Source organism: Apus apus, chromosome 5 (assembly GCF_020740795.1).
Source record: "Apus apus isolate bApuApu2 chromosome 5, bApuApu2.pri.cur, whole genome shotgun sequence".
Taxonomy (NCBI): domain Eukaryota; kingdom Metazoa; phylum Chordata; class Aves; order Apodiformes; family Apodidae; genus Apus; species Apus apus.
The window spans coordinates 14,713,413-14,733,545 of NC_067286.1; the positions used below are offsets into that span (position 1 = coordinate 14,713,413).

The 20,133-nt window shown below is 40.8% G+C and overlaps 2 protein-coding genes across 3 annotated transcripts in view; one reads left to right on the forward strand and one right to left on the reverse strand.

Annotated features, from left to right (window-relative positions):
• TMEM86A (transmembrane protein 86A) overlaps window positions 1-20,133 on the forward strand; it is a 526,280-nt gene that overhangs the window by 226,015 nt on the left and 280,132 nt on the right. The window lies entirely within an intron of this gene.
• Window positions 1-20,133, reverse strand: part of SERGEF (secretion regulating guanine nucleotide exchange factor) — a 157,671-nt gene that overhangs the window by 109,428 nt on the left and 28,110 nt on the right. Inside the window, 1 exon segment of the mRNA XM_051622270.1 lies at window positions 9,676-9,836. Within this exon segment, the coding sequence (XP_051478230.1) occupies window positions 9,676-9,836 (161 nt within the window).

Below are 20,133 nucleotides of genomic sequence, written 5' to 3' on the forward strand. Positions count from 1 at the left end.
GATAGATAGATAGATAGATAGATAGATAGATAGATAGATAGATAGATAGATAGATAGATAGATAGATAGATAGATAGATAGATAGATAGATAGATAGATAGATAGATAGATAGATAGATAATGACAACCACAGAAGATGAAGAAGCAAGATGATACTCCTGTTCTCCAGGAAACATGTACGTTCCACTTGTATTTCATTTCACTGAGTTTTCAAGGCTTTCTGATAGCATGAAAGCAACTACAGAACACTGCTCACCAGTCTGATGAGTTGAACTCACCTCCCCAGGTACAACAGCTGAGCCCATACTATTATTTTCCCCCCAGGGAAGGGCTAATGTCAGGACTTCTAGGCTGACATTAAGCAGCATTGGTGGCATTATCTCAGCAGGCTTGTATGCAGCCAGGTGAAAAATCTGCTCACATGGTATTGTGGCAGCCTGAATGATCCAGTGCACTGAGCAAACTGGAAAGACTTCTTATTTCCTCATGAAATTATGAGAAAAGTCTTGTAACTGTTTCCCCAAGACTCACAAAGGTTTTTTTAATAATTGTAAGCCAATTATTGTCTAAATGTTTGTAACTACACAGCTATTTGTTCTAAAAGTGTGTGCTTCCTTTTTCATTTTAACTACATCACCACAGTGAGTAATGCATCTTTGGGAAAATCAGGGTGTCTTCAACTTTTCTTTGTAGTGGTTAAATGCTAAAAAGGGAGCAGTATCAGATTAAGAAGTCAAAGAAAAAATAGTCAATTCACTGTTTGCTATTTCTGGAATTTACTTCCGTGTGTTTAAATCATAACCTATTTCCCAAAACTATGGAAGAAAAAGGATTTTCCTCCATTCAGGAAAGAAGAAAAAAAAAAAACAACCCACACAAACAAACCAAAAAAACCCACCAAAACAAACCACCACCAAAACACAACCACACGAAATCATGAGAAATCAAAACAGGGAACTAAACAGAAAAGACACTAAAAAGGAGTAAGATTCAAGAATTAAAAATAATATCCTATGTTTGCATCTGTACAGAGAACAAAGAATTTACAAAGTACTACATCTTGGCATATGCAAACTCAATCAAGGAATTGCACAGTTATATACACCTACAATGTATCTTGTCAGAGCACTTAATTAAATGTTAGACATTACATATTTCTGTCTGGATTAAACCGGCTGAAATCTGTTGGACCAAGTTTCTCAGATGGCTTTCATCTCTTCCTCTCCACAGTCTCTCTTGAGATCTAGCAGAGTCTGCCTTTTTTTTTTCTTTTTTTTTTTTTCTTTCTTTTTCTTTCTATAGAAATAAGCCAGGGTCTCAGATTTTCAAGGCTTTGGACAGGTTCATACTTTTAAAGTGTGAAATCAGCTAACAGTGAAGGCTGCAGGTAAACCGTGGCAACTTAAAAAAGCTGGACAGAAGGGACTTCCACTGCAGCAATTCCCAGTAGGAAAACTGGCTATTTAATGCTTGTTAATTTAAACTTAGAAGCACAAACATTACACCAATGTTCTGGAAAAAAAACACATCCTAAGAACTCCTAGATGGCTTTCTAAGCATTTGTTATCAAAGAAGGGATTGTTTACATTAGCTCTACATCTGGGAAGAACAGGAAAAATCACAGCTAAACTGGCAAAATGTAGGAGGTGGCATTTTCAGAATCATACCTCTAAGAAACATTTTTCCCTCTCTGATAAAGAAATTTTAAAATATACTCTTTATAAGGTTTTTACTTGCTTTCTCTGATTAAAAAAAAAAGTCTGCAAGGCACCAAGAGGAGTCTTGGCTATCTTTGCTGGTATCTGGTTACACGTGGTATCCACTGAAATTATAAACCTCGGCAATCAACTGCCAGAAGACAGAACAAACCCTTAGGGTAGTTTTTAAAGGGAGACAGTTTGGCATCCTTGTCCTCACAGGATTAGATGCATCATTTTTACTTTTTCTTTTTCCTCCTCCTTTCATGAACAAGTTCTGTTGGCTGAATGCTGGGGCTAGGGCTAAGGCACAGGCTACACATAAAAACACACAGTTCACAGGTAGCTTCTGCCTTTGACAATTTCAGTTTAAACTAGAGGCAAGGCAGCCAAAGGCAAAGGAGATGAGCCACCAGGTGAGAGAACAAACTGGTACCTGCCATTAAGCAGACTACCCAGTAAACCACTCTTCGAAACTTGGTGTGTGCCATGGCATAGCAACAACATAAAGCACCACAGCAAAAACACAAATTTCTCTTTTCTGAATCTTTCATTAAGCAGTAGCTTTACAATAACTTACAACATAAACACAAAGGCCAGAAAAACCAGCAGGGCTCACCTCTTAAATGACTCATTGATAAGTGAAAGCTGGAAACATCAGACAAATGAAAATAAACACCATCACTGGCATAGCCCAAGTTCAAACCAAATCCAAACTTGTCAAATTAAAAGCAGGGAAAAGCAGACTGTGTGCTGGCCAGAACAACACTGCCTTGGTAAGCTTATGGCCTCCATATTGACAAATGAGTTTGAAAGTATCAACGGAACAATTCAATAAGCTGGCAGAGTTGAAAACATGAAGATCTCTCCCATCTCCTTCACCTGTTGTACACTACATCATGCACACTACCTGTTCAGGAGTAACTTCTAAAAATTGGCATTCTTCTTAAGAAAACGAGATAGAAAAACCATCAAGAATTAATGAAGTAGCTTCTACTAATACAAAAAAATAAACTGAGAGTGTATCATCAAATGTCCATGAGAGTAACTAAATTATGTATTTCTCTTTTTTTTAGATTCCACTGGCTTAGAGCCTTCCAGTAAAATTAATCAACAGAACAGAAAAAGGAAACACCAGAAATTTTTTCACCTGAAGTTCCAGGGTCATCCAGGTAAAAAATAATTCATCTAACCCCAAATCATTATTTTTGCATAATTTTTCTATCCATAACAGGAGATGTGGATGAGATTTCTTTGCAGAGAACGCAGTAAATTGATAGCTTTGCTCCAGTTAACTACAGTTTCTTATTGATTTGCTCTCATTTTAGCCTGCATTGATTTGTTGATCCCTTCTTTGTAACAGTTCAAATGACAAATTGAGAATGAAAACCTGCATGCTTTAGGGCCTGCTCCACCAACATCTTGCTTCTAACCATATTTTTACTTGGATTTGGAACATGTCCATGCGCATATACTGGCTTAGACATGGCTCACCTTAAACTAGGATGGATGTTTTTGCACTGAAACCTTTCTGTTCAAGCTCCCCATGGATAAACAAGGCAAGTGAAACAACATCAGTGAGGCAGAACTGGATTTCTGCACTAAAAGTTGTCACCTTCCAAGGATGCTGTTTAAAGAGATGTTGTCTTAACACTAAGTACATTTTTAAGCAATTTTGCAGCACTACCTATGGTTGATGAGCAGGCATTAACTGCATCATGCACCTGAATGGCACCAGTGGATATTCATGGCATTTGTTGGTGAAAAGAAATACTTTAGAGGTGCAATCAACAGGATTACAACTTGTCTCTGACCTCAGAGTGAGTCACAGGCATGGTGCACTGTTACTACAACAATCCATGCAGAAGGATGTGGCCCACTCAGTATTTTTAATTTAAAGAATATGGTATGAGCATATGCAGGGCACAGAGTTACAAACAATATAACTTAGATTAGTAATTTTGCTACTAATAAGCTCATGAAAAAAAAGCTGCCAATTTGGTCTCATTTTTAGGGCTACACTACTGACATCTGTCTGCACAAGCTGTGGCTACTGCTACAAGCCGTTTTAGTCTTGTTTCCATTTCCTTGATACCTTCAAGTGGGGTATTAACTTGGAATTCTAAGTGCAACAGGCTATCAAATGGAAAACTATTTATGAATTATGAAGATTAAGGCTTTGCCCACACTCACATTTCTAACACTTCAGGCGTCATATGCTGGGTGGATCTCCAATTCCTGAATTCATCCTGCATCAGTCCTCTCCAGACTGTAGGCTATCAACCATTTGCAGTCTCCCATACAGACTACAAAGCAGCCTGACCCCTGGCTGCCACCTCAGAGCTACAGTACAACCCCAGCAGAGCAATTTTGGTCACTTTAAACCAACTCATCTGCAAAAGTGATAACTGGAAATCCTCTAGTTTGTACTCACACAGCATATGCTCTCTGGCATGCAAAGGCAGTGCAGGAGTTCTCCTTTGCCATGCACCTGGTGTGAATATGATTTTTCATCTCCCTTTCTGCAATGCCAGCTGCAGAGAAATTGGTATGGGTGATGGGAAGCACAGTGCTGGGAACCACGTACATCTGTTCTTTGCTTTCCAAATATTACACACCTAGAGTCGGTGATCTAGGCTTTGCTTATAACCACAAGGATAAGAGGAAAGCGAAGTTCCCCCCCATTCTTTCATCAAGTGTTGAATAGCTGAGCTTCACTTCACCAAATTATTTCTGATAAAATTTCAAGTAGGGCACAGTTTTCATGGAGCAGACTAGTATTTTCAGACTAATGCCTGCTGCCTAACACTGGAATTCCTAACTTTCAGAAATTACTTTACTATGACTGTTAAATATCTCTCTACCAGGCCACAAGATATTCTTTACAAATCATGGTCATTCAGACAAGCACAGATTACATGGGACAGTTACCTAGCCAAAAATTTAGATCTGAATTTCAGCAGTTTGCTACTGCTCTCAATTTTCTGTTAGGAGAACAGGCAGAACTGACTAACCTAAGACATAAATCCTATTTCCTGTGATATTACTGTAAACTCTTCTCAAATATTCTGGCACTGTTTCCAAGATTAGTGTTATTCTCCTACCTGGGGCATGCAGATCATACAAACACATCTAATCCAACACAGACTTTCTGTATTTCATATGCAGACTGCAGTTTCAATTTTTTGATAGATCCTGTTTGGATTTTTTTTTTCCCCAGTAACGATAATTTCAACAATTTGGATCCTATTTTCGTCCTTAATTGCAACTTCTCATTTGCCCAGTGAGTTGTACTCAGAACCTACTTCTCCATGGCCTTTAGTTTCCTTTATTGTCACTTAAAATTAATTGAAAAGCCAAGAACTTGATTTCCACTCTTGAAAGAATATTAAAGGGACCCTCTCTACATTACCATTTTTACCACTGCATCTCTAAAACAGCATAAAAAAAACAACCTGCACCAATAACAAAACTCAACAATGCCATTTCTCAAAGGACATAGAACAAGACCAACGTGTAATAGACACCAATTCATTACAAAAACACTTCACTACTTGCTTACCTAGTGAGACACTCCACATCACTTCAACTTAAGAATGAGGATCATTTAATTAATTGGTCTAGAAGGACCTCACAAACTCCTCAGTAAAAGACAAGCCGGCCTTCATGTCTCCTCTATGGCAATCTCTCCTCATGAAGTATCACTAGATGGACAGCATCAAATAAAAAAATCTAGGGAAAGCAACACACACTAACTGAATTATAACACAAGTAGTAATCTGACCTCTCTGGAGCACGTAGATACCAACTAACCTTCCCTTCTCATGACATCACAAGAAAGAAAGCCTAATGAGTGAAGCGCTGGAGTGGAATATGTAGCACCTGGTTTCTCTTCTCAGCTTTCCAGCTGACTTGCTGTTGCACCACAGGTCATATGATTTCTCTACTTCTACTCCCATTCCCTGCTTGTTTTCATTATTAGCTGTAAGTATTGCGAAGTAAAAACCACCTTTTACTATTAATTTTTCCAGTACCTGTATCTGTTTCTGTGGCACAGGAGCTGTGAGGCAAGCTGGCAAATTAAAGAACCAGGAGGAGAGTTAACTGAAACTTTGTTTTTCACAACACCACTTCTGTTGAACTCTATTGTTGGATTATCTAAAAGTTATTGAGCCTGGAATACTAGAGACTTTTTTTGCACTTACCTCTTTGCCTAACACCCAATGTAGTGGGTTTTTTAAGCAGCTCATTGAATCAGTTACTACAAATATTCTCAAACTCTGAGCAGTAAAATCTGATTTAGGAAAGTTCGGTTTGTTGTCTCTCTCCCTCAAAAATATAAATCTCTTGTTTTGATAATAAAGTACATAGGCACAAATACTGACAGTAGCCAAACATCTAAGTATACAAAAGCCATGCACACAGCACAGAGATGACGTATATGTAACACTATGAGCTTATTTCTTGTCATACCCTTTTAAGTCTAATCTACAGCTTTACTTTTTGACAGAGGCCTCTAACAATTCTCCCTGACAAGTCAAAAAATACAGAAATAGTTGTCATTTTGTGTAAACCAAAAGGTTCTATTTTCAATATGATTATGTCTATATGTTAAAGTAATTAACAATGTTTATACATTAACCTATCAGTCATATAATCATAGTTGATAGCTTAGCTTTGTTTTTTAGTAAAGCCTTGCATTCATCTTGCAAAATATTAAGCATCTACCTACAAGACAATTCTATCTTTCAAATACCTAAATAAAAAAATGACACAATACTGCAAGTTTCACTGAAAAGAGTGGCAATAAACTTTGAGGACCATGAGAATATGTATATTCATGATGGCATTTCCTCAAAAAAGGAACCCTATGGAGAATCCAAACCAATCTGTATGGCACAGGATCAACATACACACACTGGGATGAACCGACACACTGGAATTATGGACCCCAGTAGGATCAGGATACACATAGCAGATACAGGTTGCCACAAGTCCACTGGTTATTTTCATTCCCTGGCACAAATGGCCCCTACATCCACCATCAAGCTGGGTAATGGAAAAACTGAGGAGAGAATTAAGCCAAATAAAACACATACCCAAAAGTGACAGTGTGACACCCTTTTTTTTTTTTTTTAACTTTTGAACGGAAATTTCATATCTCCCCCCTCAGAATACTGTAATTTAGTAAAGCTTCCTTTAATTAGAGAAAGGATATGATGAAAACATGGCTCTGTGTGAACTGCTGCATATCCAAAATGACTGTAGCCCTTCCTTCCATCCAATTTAGAAATAAATGTTCAGCACTGCACAATGACTTCTCATTTGTTTATTGCTGCAGCAAATGTTTACTGCAATGTGAATGACATGCTGAACATACCACAAACAGTAGAACCACAGCTATTAAAACCAAAAATATAAAACGGACTAGAAAAACATTTTGACAAGGAGGAAAGATTAAACCAGGTCTTTGTAACATTTGCTAAATACAGAAGCTCATCATATTTCAGGCCATTTGTATTTAATTGTCCTTTCATCTGAAGAGCAGTGGATATGAATGCACATCAGGCAGCAGATGAGTCAGATGTTCTGAAGAGGTCCAATCAAGGACGCTCCACAACACAAGAGCACTGCATGCATAACGTCTGGCACAACTGACTTTGGCTACAGCCTGAAGCTCCTTTTCAGTGCTTTATCCTATTCCATGGTGGTTATGCACCAAAGCACTGAGAAGAAAATAATAAATAGACCTGCAGTTGCATAATTCACAAAGTTTAAACATGTGAGACTCCAGGAACCTGATGTCCACACACTCTTTAAAAGCTGCCAGGGAGACATAGTGACATTAGCAGATAATTATCTAAAACTTAGACTTTTGCTTTTCCATTGTCTCAGTTGAAAGAAAAAAAAAAAAGTGCTCATATTTCTCAAGGTCAATGCTTCCAAAGGAGTTTATCAGATGAAGTCAAGCTCACAACAAAATAAGTCACTCACAACACTTAAAAAATCAGGTTTTGCAGTGGTAGACAGATAGGTATTGTCTCAATTTCAGCACAAAGAAAGGAGAATTCCTGGTCTTTGATAGAGAAAGCCAGTAAGCCATGGACATGGAGACAAGGAGCAGCACAGGAGGTTAAATATGCTGCACTGTCCTTGAGGTAAACTTAGTGTTCCTTTTATACTGGTCTCTAATCCTAAGATTAGTTTCTCCATTTTGGTTTTAACAATATTAACAGAAGTGCAGAGGCAATCAGACTACAACTTTGCCAAAAATTCATGTCAATCATTAAAAATTATTTATAAAAATAGACCATGGATAAAAATAATTATTTGTAATCCTCAACAGTTAAAATGGATCTCAGCATCCAACATACAAGTTGGAATTGTTAATTCAAGGTAACCATGGACAAGAACTCATCTTCTCTGTACTCTTTTTCAGTCAGGTCTCAAATCAAGCCTGATCTCCAAGCAACAACAAATGGAAAAAGGAATAGCTTGTGTGTAAATGAAAACCAGGTCACACTCTACATAGCCTACATTCTGCAATTTTATACATTTTTAAGTATAAATTCTAGCTCTGACATTATTTTGTAATCTTGGAGTGAAGCAATTTTGGCTATTATTTTTTCTCATCAACACAGCTCTTGATCACACTGCTCTTAAATCACTGTCATGCTGTTAGTTCTGTACAGAATGACACCTGCTCCAGAACACGATCACTGCTAATCACTCAAATCAGGTCTCTCAAAAGTCTATAAGGAAGAACAGTGCAGAGCGCAGCAGATCAAAGATGAGACTGTTTTATCTCTCCCTTTTCAAGGAATATATCTGAATGCATCCCTCTCCTTCACCTTCATAGGACACTTGTCCTGCCAAGCATAAGCTCCACTGTGCAAAAGCTACAGCTGCCTTGGCTTGGTAGCGTACGAGAACCGACAGAACCACACACTTGAGGCATTGTCCAAAGCACAGATGAAAAACAATGTGAAACAAACTCAGCAGCGGTGTTCACTGAAGATATCTAGTGACAAAATCAGGGACACCCATCTCAAAATAAGTAAGAAAGCTTTTTGAGACTCCGTGGAGTCAACACTGAGAAAACAAATTATTTGTTGCTGCAGCATTCTAGGCTCTGAAGCTCCATTTCACATCTGTGAGTGCATACATTCACAGGACACTGATGGGGAAAGGGCAGAGGTTGACTCTTTTTCTACCACAGTCTCACCATGAGAGACCACCAGGAATTAGAGATGCAGTACATACACTGCAGCTGAAGCTGTCGACCTGTACTTATCCTTTGTATTTTGACTGCCAGCTATCCCACAGGAAGATGCACAACTTTAGACTCGTTATATGCCCAGATGGGACCAGCACATTGCCTGCTATCAGGCCAATTGCCATATGCAGCCTCTCAGCTACTAAAAAGCCAAGAAAATGGTTTGTAGACACTACAGGTTGCACGCTGATGACTACAGCAAACAAGTTTTCTTTCTCATCGTCTTTATGCTTGAGGATAAATAATTTTGTATCAAATTAGCCATATGAGAAGAAAGCCTCCAATATCACTGAAAGATGTTATAAAGTAGAAAAATATTCTGGAAGCTGTGGCATTATTGTTTATTAGCTAGACAGAGGCCATTGGCTAAACTGTTACAGAGGGTTTCAGACAAAACTAGCACTGCAATTGCGCAGGGTCCCAGCTCACCTGCTAAGCTGTACTGCAGGTGCAACTATCTCCTGCACACACTGATATCTGAGAGAACTTGGCATCTTCTGCTAATGGTAACTCTGGTTACACCGAAGACAATCAGTTTCTGAATGCAAAAACCTTAAGAAATTTAAAACTATTGAATTGTATTAACTTTTGAGCTTACAAGAAGAGCAGTGAGCGTTTGAAAAGGTTCTATTAGGAAATTATTCTGATTATTTTAATACAGGAAAAAAAAAAAGTGGAAAAAACGGTAATTTTCTTCTTTACCTGAGATGCTCCATTTAGGCAAGGCACTGAAACAGGGATGTTAGGCAACAGCTCCAAGCATTGTTCAGACACCGTGCATGCTTCTTGCCCATTAGGATCCCTTGTGCGCCTTCCGAGTTGTCCATAGTCCGCTCTGCCCCAGGTGAATACCTTGCCAGTTTCTAAACACAAAATACATTTATTCACTAGCTTCCTGGAACATCTGGATACCAATTCAAAACTACAACAACATTTCTTAATGCATCTTATCTAAATCTTAAAAAACCTAGTGACAACTTACTTCTGGAAGCAGAAGAAAACATTAAAACTAGCTAAAAAGCATATTAACTACTTCTATGCAGTTACTCAAACTTTCATTAACTTGTTTTCTGCTAGAATAACATCTGTGTTCTAGGCTATTCAGGAAACCACGTCAGTACAGCTGCATAACCTGGACAATTTGCATACAATATAAACACTTCGGTTTTACACACAAAGGACATCTTTTTAGCTTAACAGAAGCGTGCACAAAACAGCTTAATCCGAAACATGAGATTCCTCTCTGTTCCCAGTCTTTGCTATAGAGACATCCACAGCATGTGCTATATTTAACAGACAGTTTCTGCTTTCCTGATAGAAGCCATCTTCTGCCACAACTTCCGTTAGCAGAGCAACAGCCCTCAGGACAGCAATGGGTTAACTAGGAACAGCACCACAGCTGACATTGAGCACTGGAAATGCACCAGTTTGTTTTCAATCACACATTGACCAAGGAAAGAGAACTTTAAATGAAATCAGCTGTATATCGATTACCCTTCCCTCCACACATTATACCAGGCTCACTGCTGTGGGACTGGCACTCAAAAATCCATTCTCCAGTATTGATAACATCCATAAAGCAAAGCTTTTTACCCTTGGTTCCCAATATTTAAAAAGAAAAAAAAATCATACTAAGTGACAGCTGTATTTTCTTAAGTAACCAGAACTCTGCAGGTAAGTCATGAAAAGCTGTCCCTTCTGGCTTCCAATTAAAAAAGTTACAGACACAAAGCAGAAACAGTATGGTCTCAGCTCAGTGTTAACTAGAAGCAGCAACCCATGTTCCAGCCCAGAAGGAAGCCTGCAATGACCTTGAGTTACGTAAGCACTTCGGCCAAGCCTCAAAATCCTCTCCAAAACTGAACGCAAGTCATAAGCCAAATTATGTGGACTTGAGGAAAATAAAAACAAGTCAGCTTAAACACACACACTTTTCCCCTTGTCAGTCCAGACATATCCCACAGAGGAATCAGGAGCAGCAGGTACCAGTCACATTGCCCATAGATGACAACTGAGGATTCTCATAATGTGCCATAACACAAACCTTCAGAAACCTTAAAAACCTCCCTTTTCCTCTGGGTGCTGTTAAACCATCTTGAAAGGGACACAGGTGGAGTTTAGGCTGATAATATAGGGTTTCACAACATTAGCCTAGCTACAAATGAGCATGAAAAACATTTACTCTGTAGCACATTTGAAAAGACATTTAATATGCATTTAACAAACTGCCTAGTGCAAAACCTACATGGAAGAGCCACCTGCTGGGTGGGAACTCCTCTGAAATCGGGTCAGTGTTGGGCCAAAAAATGGCAGAAGTTGGAGTGAACTCTTCTGTTTGCCCCATCTTTTGTGGAGGTAAAAGAAGGGGCGAAGAAGAAGGGGGGGGAAGAATGGGAAAGGATTCAGCCTCTGAAGTTAAACTCTCATTTAAACTAATGTTCCTTAGTACAAATTAAATCTCATTTAAGCAAAAAAAGGCAAGACATAACCTATCTTCCAGTGAGTTTACTATCTAAACCAAGAGAAGATATTCATCTTTAAGAGTCCAGGTCATCACTAACAAGAGATAATTAATTTTCTGGAGAATTCCATCATAATAAAGTGTTAGGGACCCATATCAGTCCTGGCTCTTGGTCATGCTAGACAATGTGCTGATATTAAAAGGCCAATCACTGTCAGCTTGAGTTCCAGAAAACAGCATAGTATAGCAGGAGCAAGCAACCTCCTGAAAAAACGTGGAGAATAACCAGGAGATTGTAATTATAAGACCAGTCTATTTTTGCACCACTAGTGCTAGTTACAGTCCCCACATAAGTAATTATTCATCTGTAAGATGAACTCATAGTATCATAGAATGGTAGGGACCTTAGGGATCATCTAGTTCCAACCTCCCTGCCATGGGAAGCGACACTGTCCACTAGACAAGGTTGCTCAAAGCCCCATCCAGCCTGGCCTTGAATGGCACCAGAGTTGCAAGGGTCAGTACTACTTTATGTGTGGGGCCTTGTCCATGAGTCCTGCATGGATTCATCTCTCCTGGCTTCCCCACCAAAGGGCTGATTCCCCTGGGGAGGGGAAAAGGGGAGTCAGTCCCCATGATTGCCACAGTCCTGGGGACAGCTTGGTGACTTTCAGGACATGGAGGATCTGATTTTGGGCTCAGCAATGATTCTGCAGCTCTTTGGTGACATTTTCTGGTGCCCCCTACATTCCCTTCTCCTTCCTGTGCAGGCAAGCAGAGGTTCTGGATAAATGGTTTTTAATGAAAAAAAACAAGAAGTCAAGTCATCAAAGCTACTGAATCATCAGCAAAACCCCTCCCTCCCCAAAACCAACTGATCCCTGCAACTGGCCTTAATCCCACCCTCCTGCTCAAGCACTGGCTGTGGGAGCCTTGTGCTTGCTGCCATTTTTTGGCAATGAGCCATTCTGCTGCTTCTTCCCTCCCGTTTCCAGACTGATGTCATGCTGGGACACCCTGCCTGGGGTGTTCGTAGGTCTGTCCCCACACAGAAGTCTGTGGATCCTCAGGCTTCCTCTTGACAGTGTTGAAGTGGCTTTGGAGGTCTTGGGGACACTGTAGTCAGCAAAGAACATCTTCTCAGGGACCAAGAACAAGCTGATCTTCTGATGGGAGATGGTGCCACTGGTGCCAGCAGGGTTACTGGGCATGGGAATGCTGCTGGGATCATTCTGGCTGATATTCACAGCCCCCAGGGAGCAATTCAAGCACCTCATAGCCTCTTCTGGCAGATGCTCCTCAGAGGGTATAATGCCACTGGCTGGAATCACCATGGGCTCCCTGATGGCTTGGACACAGGGGGCAGCAGCAGATAAGCTGGGGCTGATGTCACTGTTACTGCCTGGGAGGGTGCCCTCACCCATGGGGACATCACAGCCTGGGGGGTTGCCACTGCCCAAAGGTGTCCCCAAGGGGTTGACTGTGCTGGACAGGCTTTGCTATGTGTGCTGTCCTTCAAGCTGGCAGTAGCCAGGGAGAGTCAGTGACAGCAATAGGGGGCCTGAGGCCACCATACTCCCTTGATAGTTGTAGGGCACCAACAGCTCTGGTTGGCATTGGTTTGTCCAGGCCAGGGGCACCCCACAGCCCTGGGGTCCTCAGAGGGCAGGATGTGGCAGAGAAGCAAATCTGTGTCTGGTACTGAAGGTGGATGATAGTGGCAGGTCAGTGTTCACCCACTCAAAGCAGAAGACATCGGGGTTGAAGCAGCTGGGGCCTCACTGAGCCACAGCTGCCTGGAGGACAGGGCTGCTGGGGATGCTGGTGTGCCAGGAAGGATGGAGGAGACAGGGGAGCCACAGGTGCTGGAGGTGTTGCGGGACCAGAAGTGCCAAGGTGCCAGGGTAGACGGGGATGCCATACCTGCTGGGGGTGCTCGTAGTGCCACCCCTACCAGGGATGCCCAGGGGGCACCGAAGGGCTGCTGCTCCTGCCCAGGACCTTGGCAGAGGTTGATTGATCATGAAAGAGAGAGATGAGCAAACACTGGTGGTCACCTCCCAAGTTGGGGTGGGAGGACAGAGAGAGGGAATGGAGGAAGGGCTGTCAACTTCCCCAAAGTGCATCCCTGGGCTGCCAGGGTCAGTCCTTACCTCTGGTGTAGAACATTTTGGGGAATATAAATGGCTGCAGTAGCTGGGGCACTTGGGGGCCACAGTGGCCACACAGTGGGTGCCACAGTCCTGGCAAGTGCATTGGTCAGTGGATGATAAGTTATGTTTGGTGAATGCAGATCTGGCCGCTCCTGTCCAAGTGTAGGAATAAATGTTGGAGCTCCCAGTGTTCTGTCCCACCCCCAACAACTTGATAATGATGTCAGAGTTCAAGGAGCATCTGGACAATGCTCTTAGTTATGTGGTTTAGTTTTAGGTAGTCCTGTGAGGAGCATGGAGTTGGACTTGATGATCCTTATGGGTCCCTTCCATCTTGAGATATCCTACAATCTCATAAATAAAGTGGGAACTGCAACTTTGTATATTTAAATAGATGAGAAGTATATGCATTTTCCATGGAAATCTGCCAGCAGTGATTATCTTTTACTCTGATCTTTGCAAGTTTTTTAGATGCACTTTCTCAGTTCATTGATAATGCTTCCTCTGAAATAATTAAGTGATAAAATTAGTTGTCCTCTTCTCTCAAGGGCACAAAGATTTCCCTCCTTTGGAGTAGCAAAGCAAATTTTTCCCTAGCAGCTCAGGGAAAAATTGAAACCAGTAAGATACTGGTTCCATACAAGTGAGGTCTTATAATAAAGCAGTTTCATTTGTTTTAGGTTAAGGCATTAAAACAAGTTTCATTAAGAGAACTACCATTATACCTTACAGACATTAGGAAAACAAAAAACATGCTTGGCTCTGGAAGCAATATATTTACTTTGCAATTAGTACGCATCTCTGTAGGTGCAAAACTGTTGCAAGAAGTCTCCTTCTGAATTTAAACCCAGACTAAGCTTTAGGCTTTTACATCAGACCAGGTTACTGCACCTGTCCAGAATCCTATTAGTGGACTGGAAAAGGACAGGCAGGCTGCTCTACCTGGCCTCTAGAAAGGTAACTGATGTATTTGATAATACAGACCCAGATCCTCGTGTGTTATCTAGAGCACCATCCCGTGTACAGAGGGAGCAGAGGTTCCTCTCAAGCCTGACTTTTGGGGAAATGGAAAAAAATTCTTTCCCCGACCAAATCTGATGCTCTGCCTGCACCCAGACATGAACAAGAAGCACCAGCCACTCATACAACAAAAACAATCCTTTGCATTATCACATCAGGGCACTGTTCCACTTTGTCTCAAGTCTTGTCTGCTGCTACTGTCTAGATTCAGATAAAGGCAATCTAACATCCCCAAAACACACCTAACCAGTTACTCACTGAGAAAATTATTTTTCCACCCTGCCAATGACCAGTAGAAACCAGTGAGCAGCTGGCATGATCACCATCTTGATGACAAGCTGCTAGAGCAAGTTCTAAGCCAAGCACACAACTCCCTTCCGCTCTACCAAGGGGTAGTGAAAGAGTGCAGTGGTTCACACCTTCCCCAACCAAGATCAGAGCAAAACACCACAATCACCTACTCTGAAGGTAAACTGAACTGCATACATAATTTCTCCTTATGAATTAAGGGCTAGTGAGTACATCCTTAAGGTTCACCCTGCAATTCTGTTATTGGATCAATTTTTGAGGCCCTACATTGACATCTCAAAAGTAACACCAAGTTGAAATGGAAGTAATAGAACTGGAAATAGTATGATCCCAGTGTTTTTTTTCAGCCTTACAAATGCTTTGAAGTATGCTCATCTCTATTATTGCAAATTATTTCAGCAGATTCAGTGGAACTGAAGAATGCAAGCATATTTGAAGGATTAAAACCAGACAGCAATAATGCTTAGCTACATCAAAACACCCTCCATCCATAAATTCTATTTTCTTTCACTGGACGAGCACAGAAGTACTTTCACATTCAAAACCAGAGACTTGAGGAGAATGTAAACTGTTTCTGTTGACAAACAGAAATAATGGTAATAAACTTTTCCCTATTTTGTCACTATAAGGGAAACAAATTTCAGGTGGTTACCAGTAGGCAAACATGGAGAACATCCACTAAAAAATTAAAGACAGATAAATTAATGTTTTGCTTTTAGGAAGACTTTCTTGAATGCCCAAAGATTAGCTAAGCCACTTGTCCCTTCTCAGCACTTGTCAACTCAAGTCTCTCTTCTGATCAGCACAAATCCATTCCCTAGACTTACTCCTGTTTGGTAAGCACTCAACCTCTCATGCTCTGTCTCCTGCTAATGATCAATCATTCCTGCTTCTTAGCTGAACGTACCTGCCTAGGGATCCTGTTTAAAAAAAACTTTTTAAAAACTGTCTTTTCTGTGACAGAACCTAACAGAAGCTGATTTAGAACTGTTTTCTCTCTGAAATACTCTGAAAACAAACAAACAAAAAATCAATCTCAAGTAGAAATTTCAGGTTGAAGCACAGACTAATGCATGGAAAATTCCAGCCAAAAAGGTTCAAGTTCTGTCAAAATCCTAAGCAAAAGAAAGCACGGAGTTATGACAGAAAGCACCAAGCAATTGTAATGAGAGGTATTGCTACTGTGCTGCTTATAATAGAGATGGTATTTTTAAATGTTCTAAGAATATTTGGGAAAAAGACATTAGTCATACAGAGTAAGGAGGTTGCAGGATGAATTACTTAAGAATGAAGGGTGATATAACAAGGAGTGTCTAATATTAGAATAGAACAGATTTTAATTAGAAGTCAAGAAAACATACACAGTGATGAGTCAACTGGACAGAGTACATCAACCATAGAGGTGGCTGAGGTATCAGAAAATGAGATATTTCATAGCAGACTTTATACAGTAAGAGGGCACAAAAGGCAGGAGTTATTTCTACAACTTGTGTGAAAGAAAGAAGCATACAACGCTGGAAAGCTTTACCAGTTTTTCTAAGACAGCAACAATGCTTCCTAAGGCCTTGATTTTGCCATGTTCAGAGCGTGGAGACTCTAACTCCAAAAGGCAGTTCAACTCCTCAACCATGAATATTCACATTGTCCCAGATCACTTCATTGCAACTGTTCCCTTTTGCAGTAGGCAAATGCTACATCAAATAAAGACGAGAGGGTTCAACATTTGGAATTAAGGAGTAATAGATATAATTCATGCATCCTGTGTCATTCCAGTGTACAACCTGAAGGAAACATACAGTACAGGAATTTAAAGAGCTAGAAGAAAAGGAACATAGGTCAAAAGACTTTTAAGGAAAACTTCTCAACAACCCTTTAAGCAATTAGTACACACAACAGTTATGCTACATCATTTGAGATTCTACATGGTCAGACAGATCTAGTTTCCTCCTGCTCTTTGAACTGTAAACACAGAAGTCTGCATCTGTATACATACAGCAGCAAATCATCAGCTACACATGTTCACATCCCTCACAGAATACAGATGAAGGTATGTGCATATTCAACTGCTTGCAGCACTACACTAGCTGCTCCACTATCAGAAAGGCTCCTCTGCATCTCCTTCATGTCATCATTTTGTCCTTCCACTATCACAAAGCACAGACAGTTGAGAATGGCCTCAAAATTACAAGGACACATCCTTCCAAGTATTGCAAATCCAGCATTTCTAGTCGCTTCCTGCCCAACACTGTAGCTCTTACTGTGCTGCTTTATGGTGCTGCTGAGGCTTCAGAGCATGTCATTTTTACCTTTTAGCACTTTCTTAACCAATATGCTTACCCACATAAATATTTGGGGGCAATTAGCAATAAAAAAATGCATTTTAGTTTTAAAAACAAGTTGGTTTCTCAATAAAACACAACAGACACATAGGAACATTTACTTGTTTCAGTGGATTCATGTTAATTTTATATCAGTTTTCCTGTTTTAAGATAATATCATAACTGCACTAGTGTTATCTCCTTGAAGTTTCTATTAGGTACCTAGGCAAGCTTTTAACTATCCTTTCATAAATACATGAAAGAGTTCATCTAGGGTATCTCAGTTCATGGTTGCATTAACAATTCCTTTTCAAATGAACTCTGAATAGTCACACTGAATGCTTCATCTCATTCATACTTGAAATAGGAAGTTCTGTATAAAAGTCCTAATGCTTCCTTTCACATGAAAATTCACAGGACCTTTAGAAGCTGCCTCTGCTGCCTCCCTGCCCCACAACAGGCAAACCAGCATCTACCTCTCCCACGATTACACATCTTTGCTGTCCTTAAAAACAATCACTAACATACTTCAAACATTCTGAGAAACTCCCTTATCTACCCAGAAACAGCCTCTGTGAAGATCAATCCTACAGAAAAACATTCATCCCTCCATCTCTAATTCCTTCTTGGCTCAAGACTCCTTTAATTCAGCAGTTGGAAACAAGGCATCACTACCACACCTACAGTCTAACACCTGTATCTGTGCCTGGCTCAATACAAAGCAGGATCATCTGCTCTGAAAAAGGTTTAAATGGTCCTTTCAACCTCTCATATGGGAGTTTAATGTACTAGAGCTGCCCACAGCTCTTAATACATCTTCTTTCTGTGACCTCCTTACAGACATCTGCAGATTTATATAATAAGACATGTTCCTGAATTATTTTTTTGTCCATATTCATTTATAATACCTATTAAAAATGTACCACTAAAACACAAATCTATACACAACATTGAGTCTATGTCTCTTCAGGAAAATTCAGAAAAAAAAAACAGCAAAAGCTTTTCAGGGATGTCAGGAAGAGAAATTAAGAGATAATTTCAATTGCCATTTTCAGCCTTATGCAGTCAAATTTGCTATACATGGCTAGATCAGAATACTCCTCAGAGCATCTACTCAACATGCTGCAGTTCAAAAGGGTTTCCATGCACTCTATAAAGTGGATTTAATATGCAACCAAAGACCACAATGCCATAGGAAGAGAATCATAAGAGTAGCAACAGCTATGGATTTGTCAGTTAAAACTCCTATACTCTCCAAACAGGCCAAAAATTTCTGCTATTCTGAACTACCTCAGATGTCCCCAAATCTGGTAACCAATTTAATCACAGGTGTGTGGGCAAGACATAGCAACAAGGCACCTAGGGGATTTCACACCACTAGAATCAGAGGCTCATCTATGATCCAGTAAACAAGTGGCTTCCCACTGTGACTCATTGCTAAAAAAAAAAAAAAAAAAGAGAGATTTAAGATATCAACAAAGAAGACAATTATGCAAAATTCATCCCACTAGGAGGAACTCCACTGCATACCATTAATGTAAACAGATACAGCATAAGGCAACAGTCTCCTTTCAGATTCTCCTGGAGGTATCAAAACATTACACACCCAATGACTAATACGATAATGTGCTGTAATGGAAAATACTCTGCTTGGCAGGTAAAGCTATGAGGATGTGGGATACTCTCCAAGAGAGGACACTGGGACAGAGACAACCTTTTAGCACAGACAGAGACAACCTTTTAGCACAGAATAAAAAGTTCAAATCACAAACTGAGAACTCCTTAGGCAACAGTTTACACCAACGCAGCTTGAGAAACTTTGGGCCCAAGTAGCTGTTCTCACACCTAGGCCACCAGTTTCATTGTGCTTAAACTACTTCTGACAGGGAAGGCAAACCAAGCCAAGGAATCAATCTGCATTAAAAACAGCCTTAGGAAAAGGGAGACTGGCAACAGCAAATATCATCATAGAATGGTTAAGGTTGGAAAGGACCTTAAAGACCATCAGGTTCCAACCCCCCCTGCCCTTGCCCCTTGTCCTATCACTGCCCTCTCTGGTGAAAAGCCCCTCACCAGCTTTCCTGTAGCCCCTTCAGGTACTGGAAGGTGCTATAAGGTCTCCCTGGAGCCTTCCCTTCTCCAGGCCGAACAACCCCAACTGTCTCAGCCTGTCTTCATAGCAGAGGTGCTCCAAGCCTTTGATCATCTTCATGGCCCTTCTCTGAACCCTTTCCAACAGTTCTGTATCTTTCTTGTGCTGAGGGCACCAGAGCTGTACACAGCACTCCAGGTGGGGTCTCACCAGAGCAGAGGGACAGAATCACCTCCCTGGCCTTGCTGGCCACATTTCTTTTGATGCAGCCCAAGACACAACTGGCCTGGGCTGTGAGTGCAGACTGGCAGCTCATATTGAGCTTCTCATCTACTACTACCCCCAAGTCCTTTTCCTCTCTTGCTCTCTTAGCCACTCTCCCCCCAGCCTGTATATATCCCTGGGGTTGTGCCGACCCAGATGCAGGACCTGGCACTTGGCCTTGTTGAACTTCATGAGGTTGGCACTGGCCCACCTGTCCAGCCTGTCAGGGTCCCTCTGCATCCCTTCCCTCTAGGGTGTCAACCACACCACACAGCTTGGTATTGTCAGCAAACTTGCTGAGGATGCACTCAATCCCACTGTTCATGTTTCCAACAAAGATGTTGAACAGCACTGGTCCCAATACTGACCCCTGAGGAACACCACTCTTGCTTAACAGCATGCTTCACTGCTTTGAAATTTAGACAAAAATAAGTATGGCAACTTCCAAGCCTCTGCAGATATCCTGGAAGTCCTGCCTCTGGCTTTTGGTTTTAGATGCCATATTCTTTTTGCTTTTAAAGGAGAGACTGGAAACATGAAGTA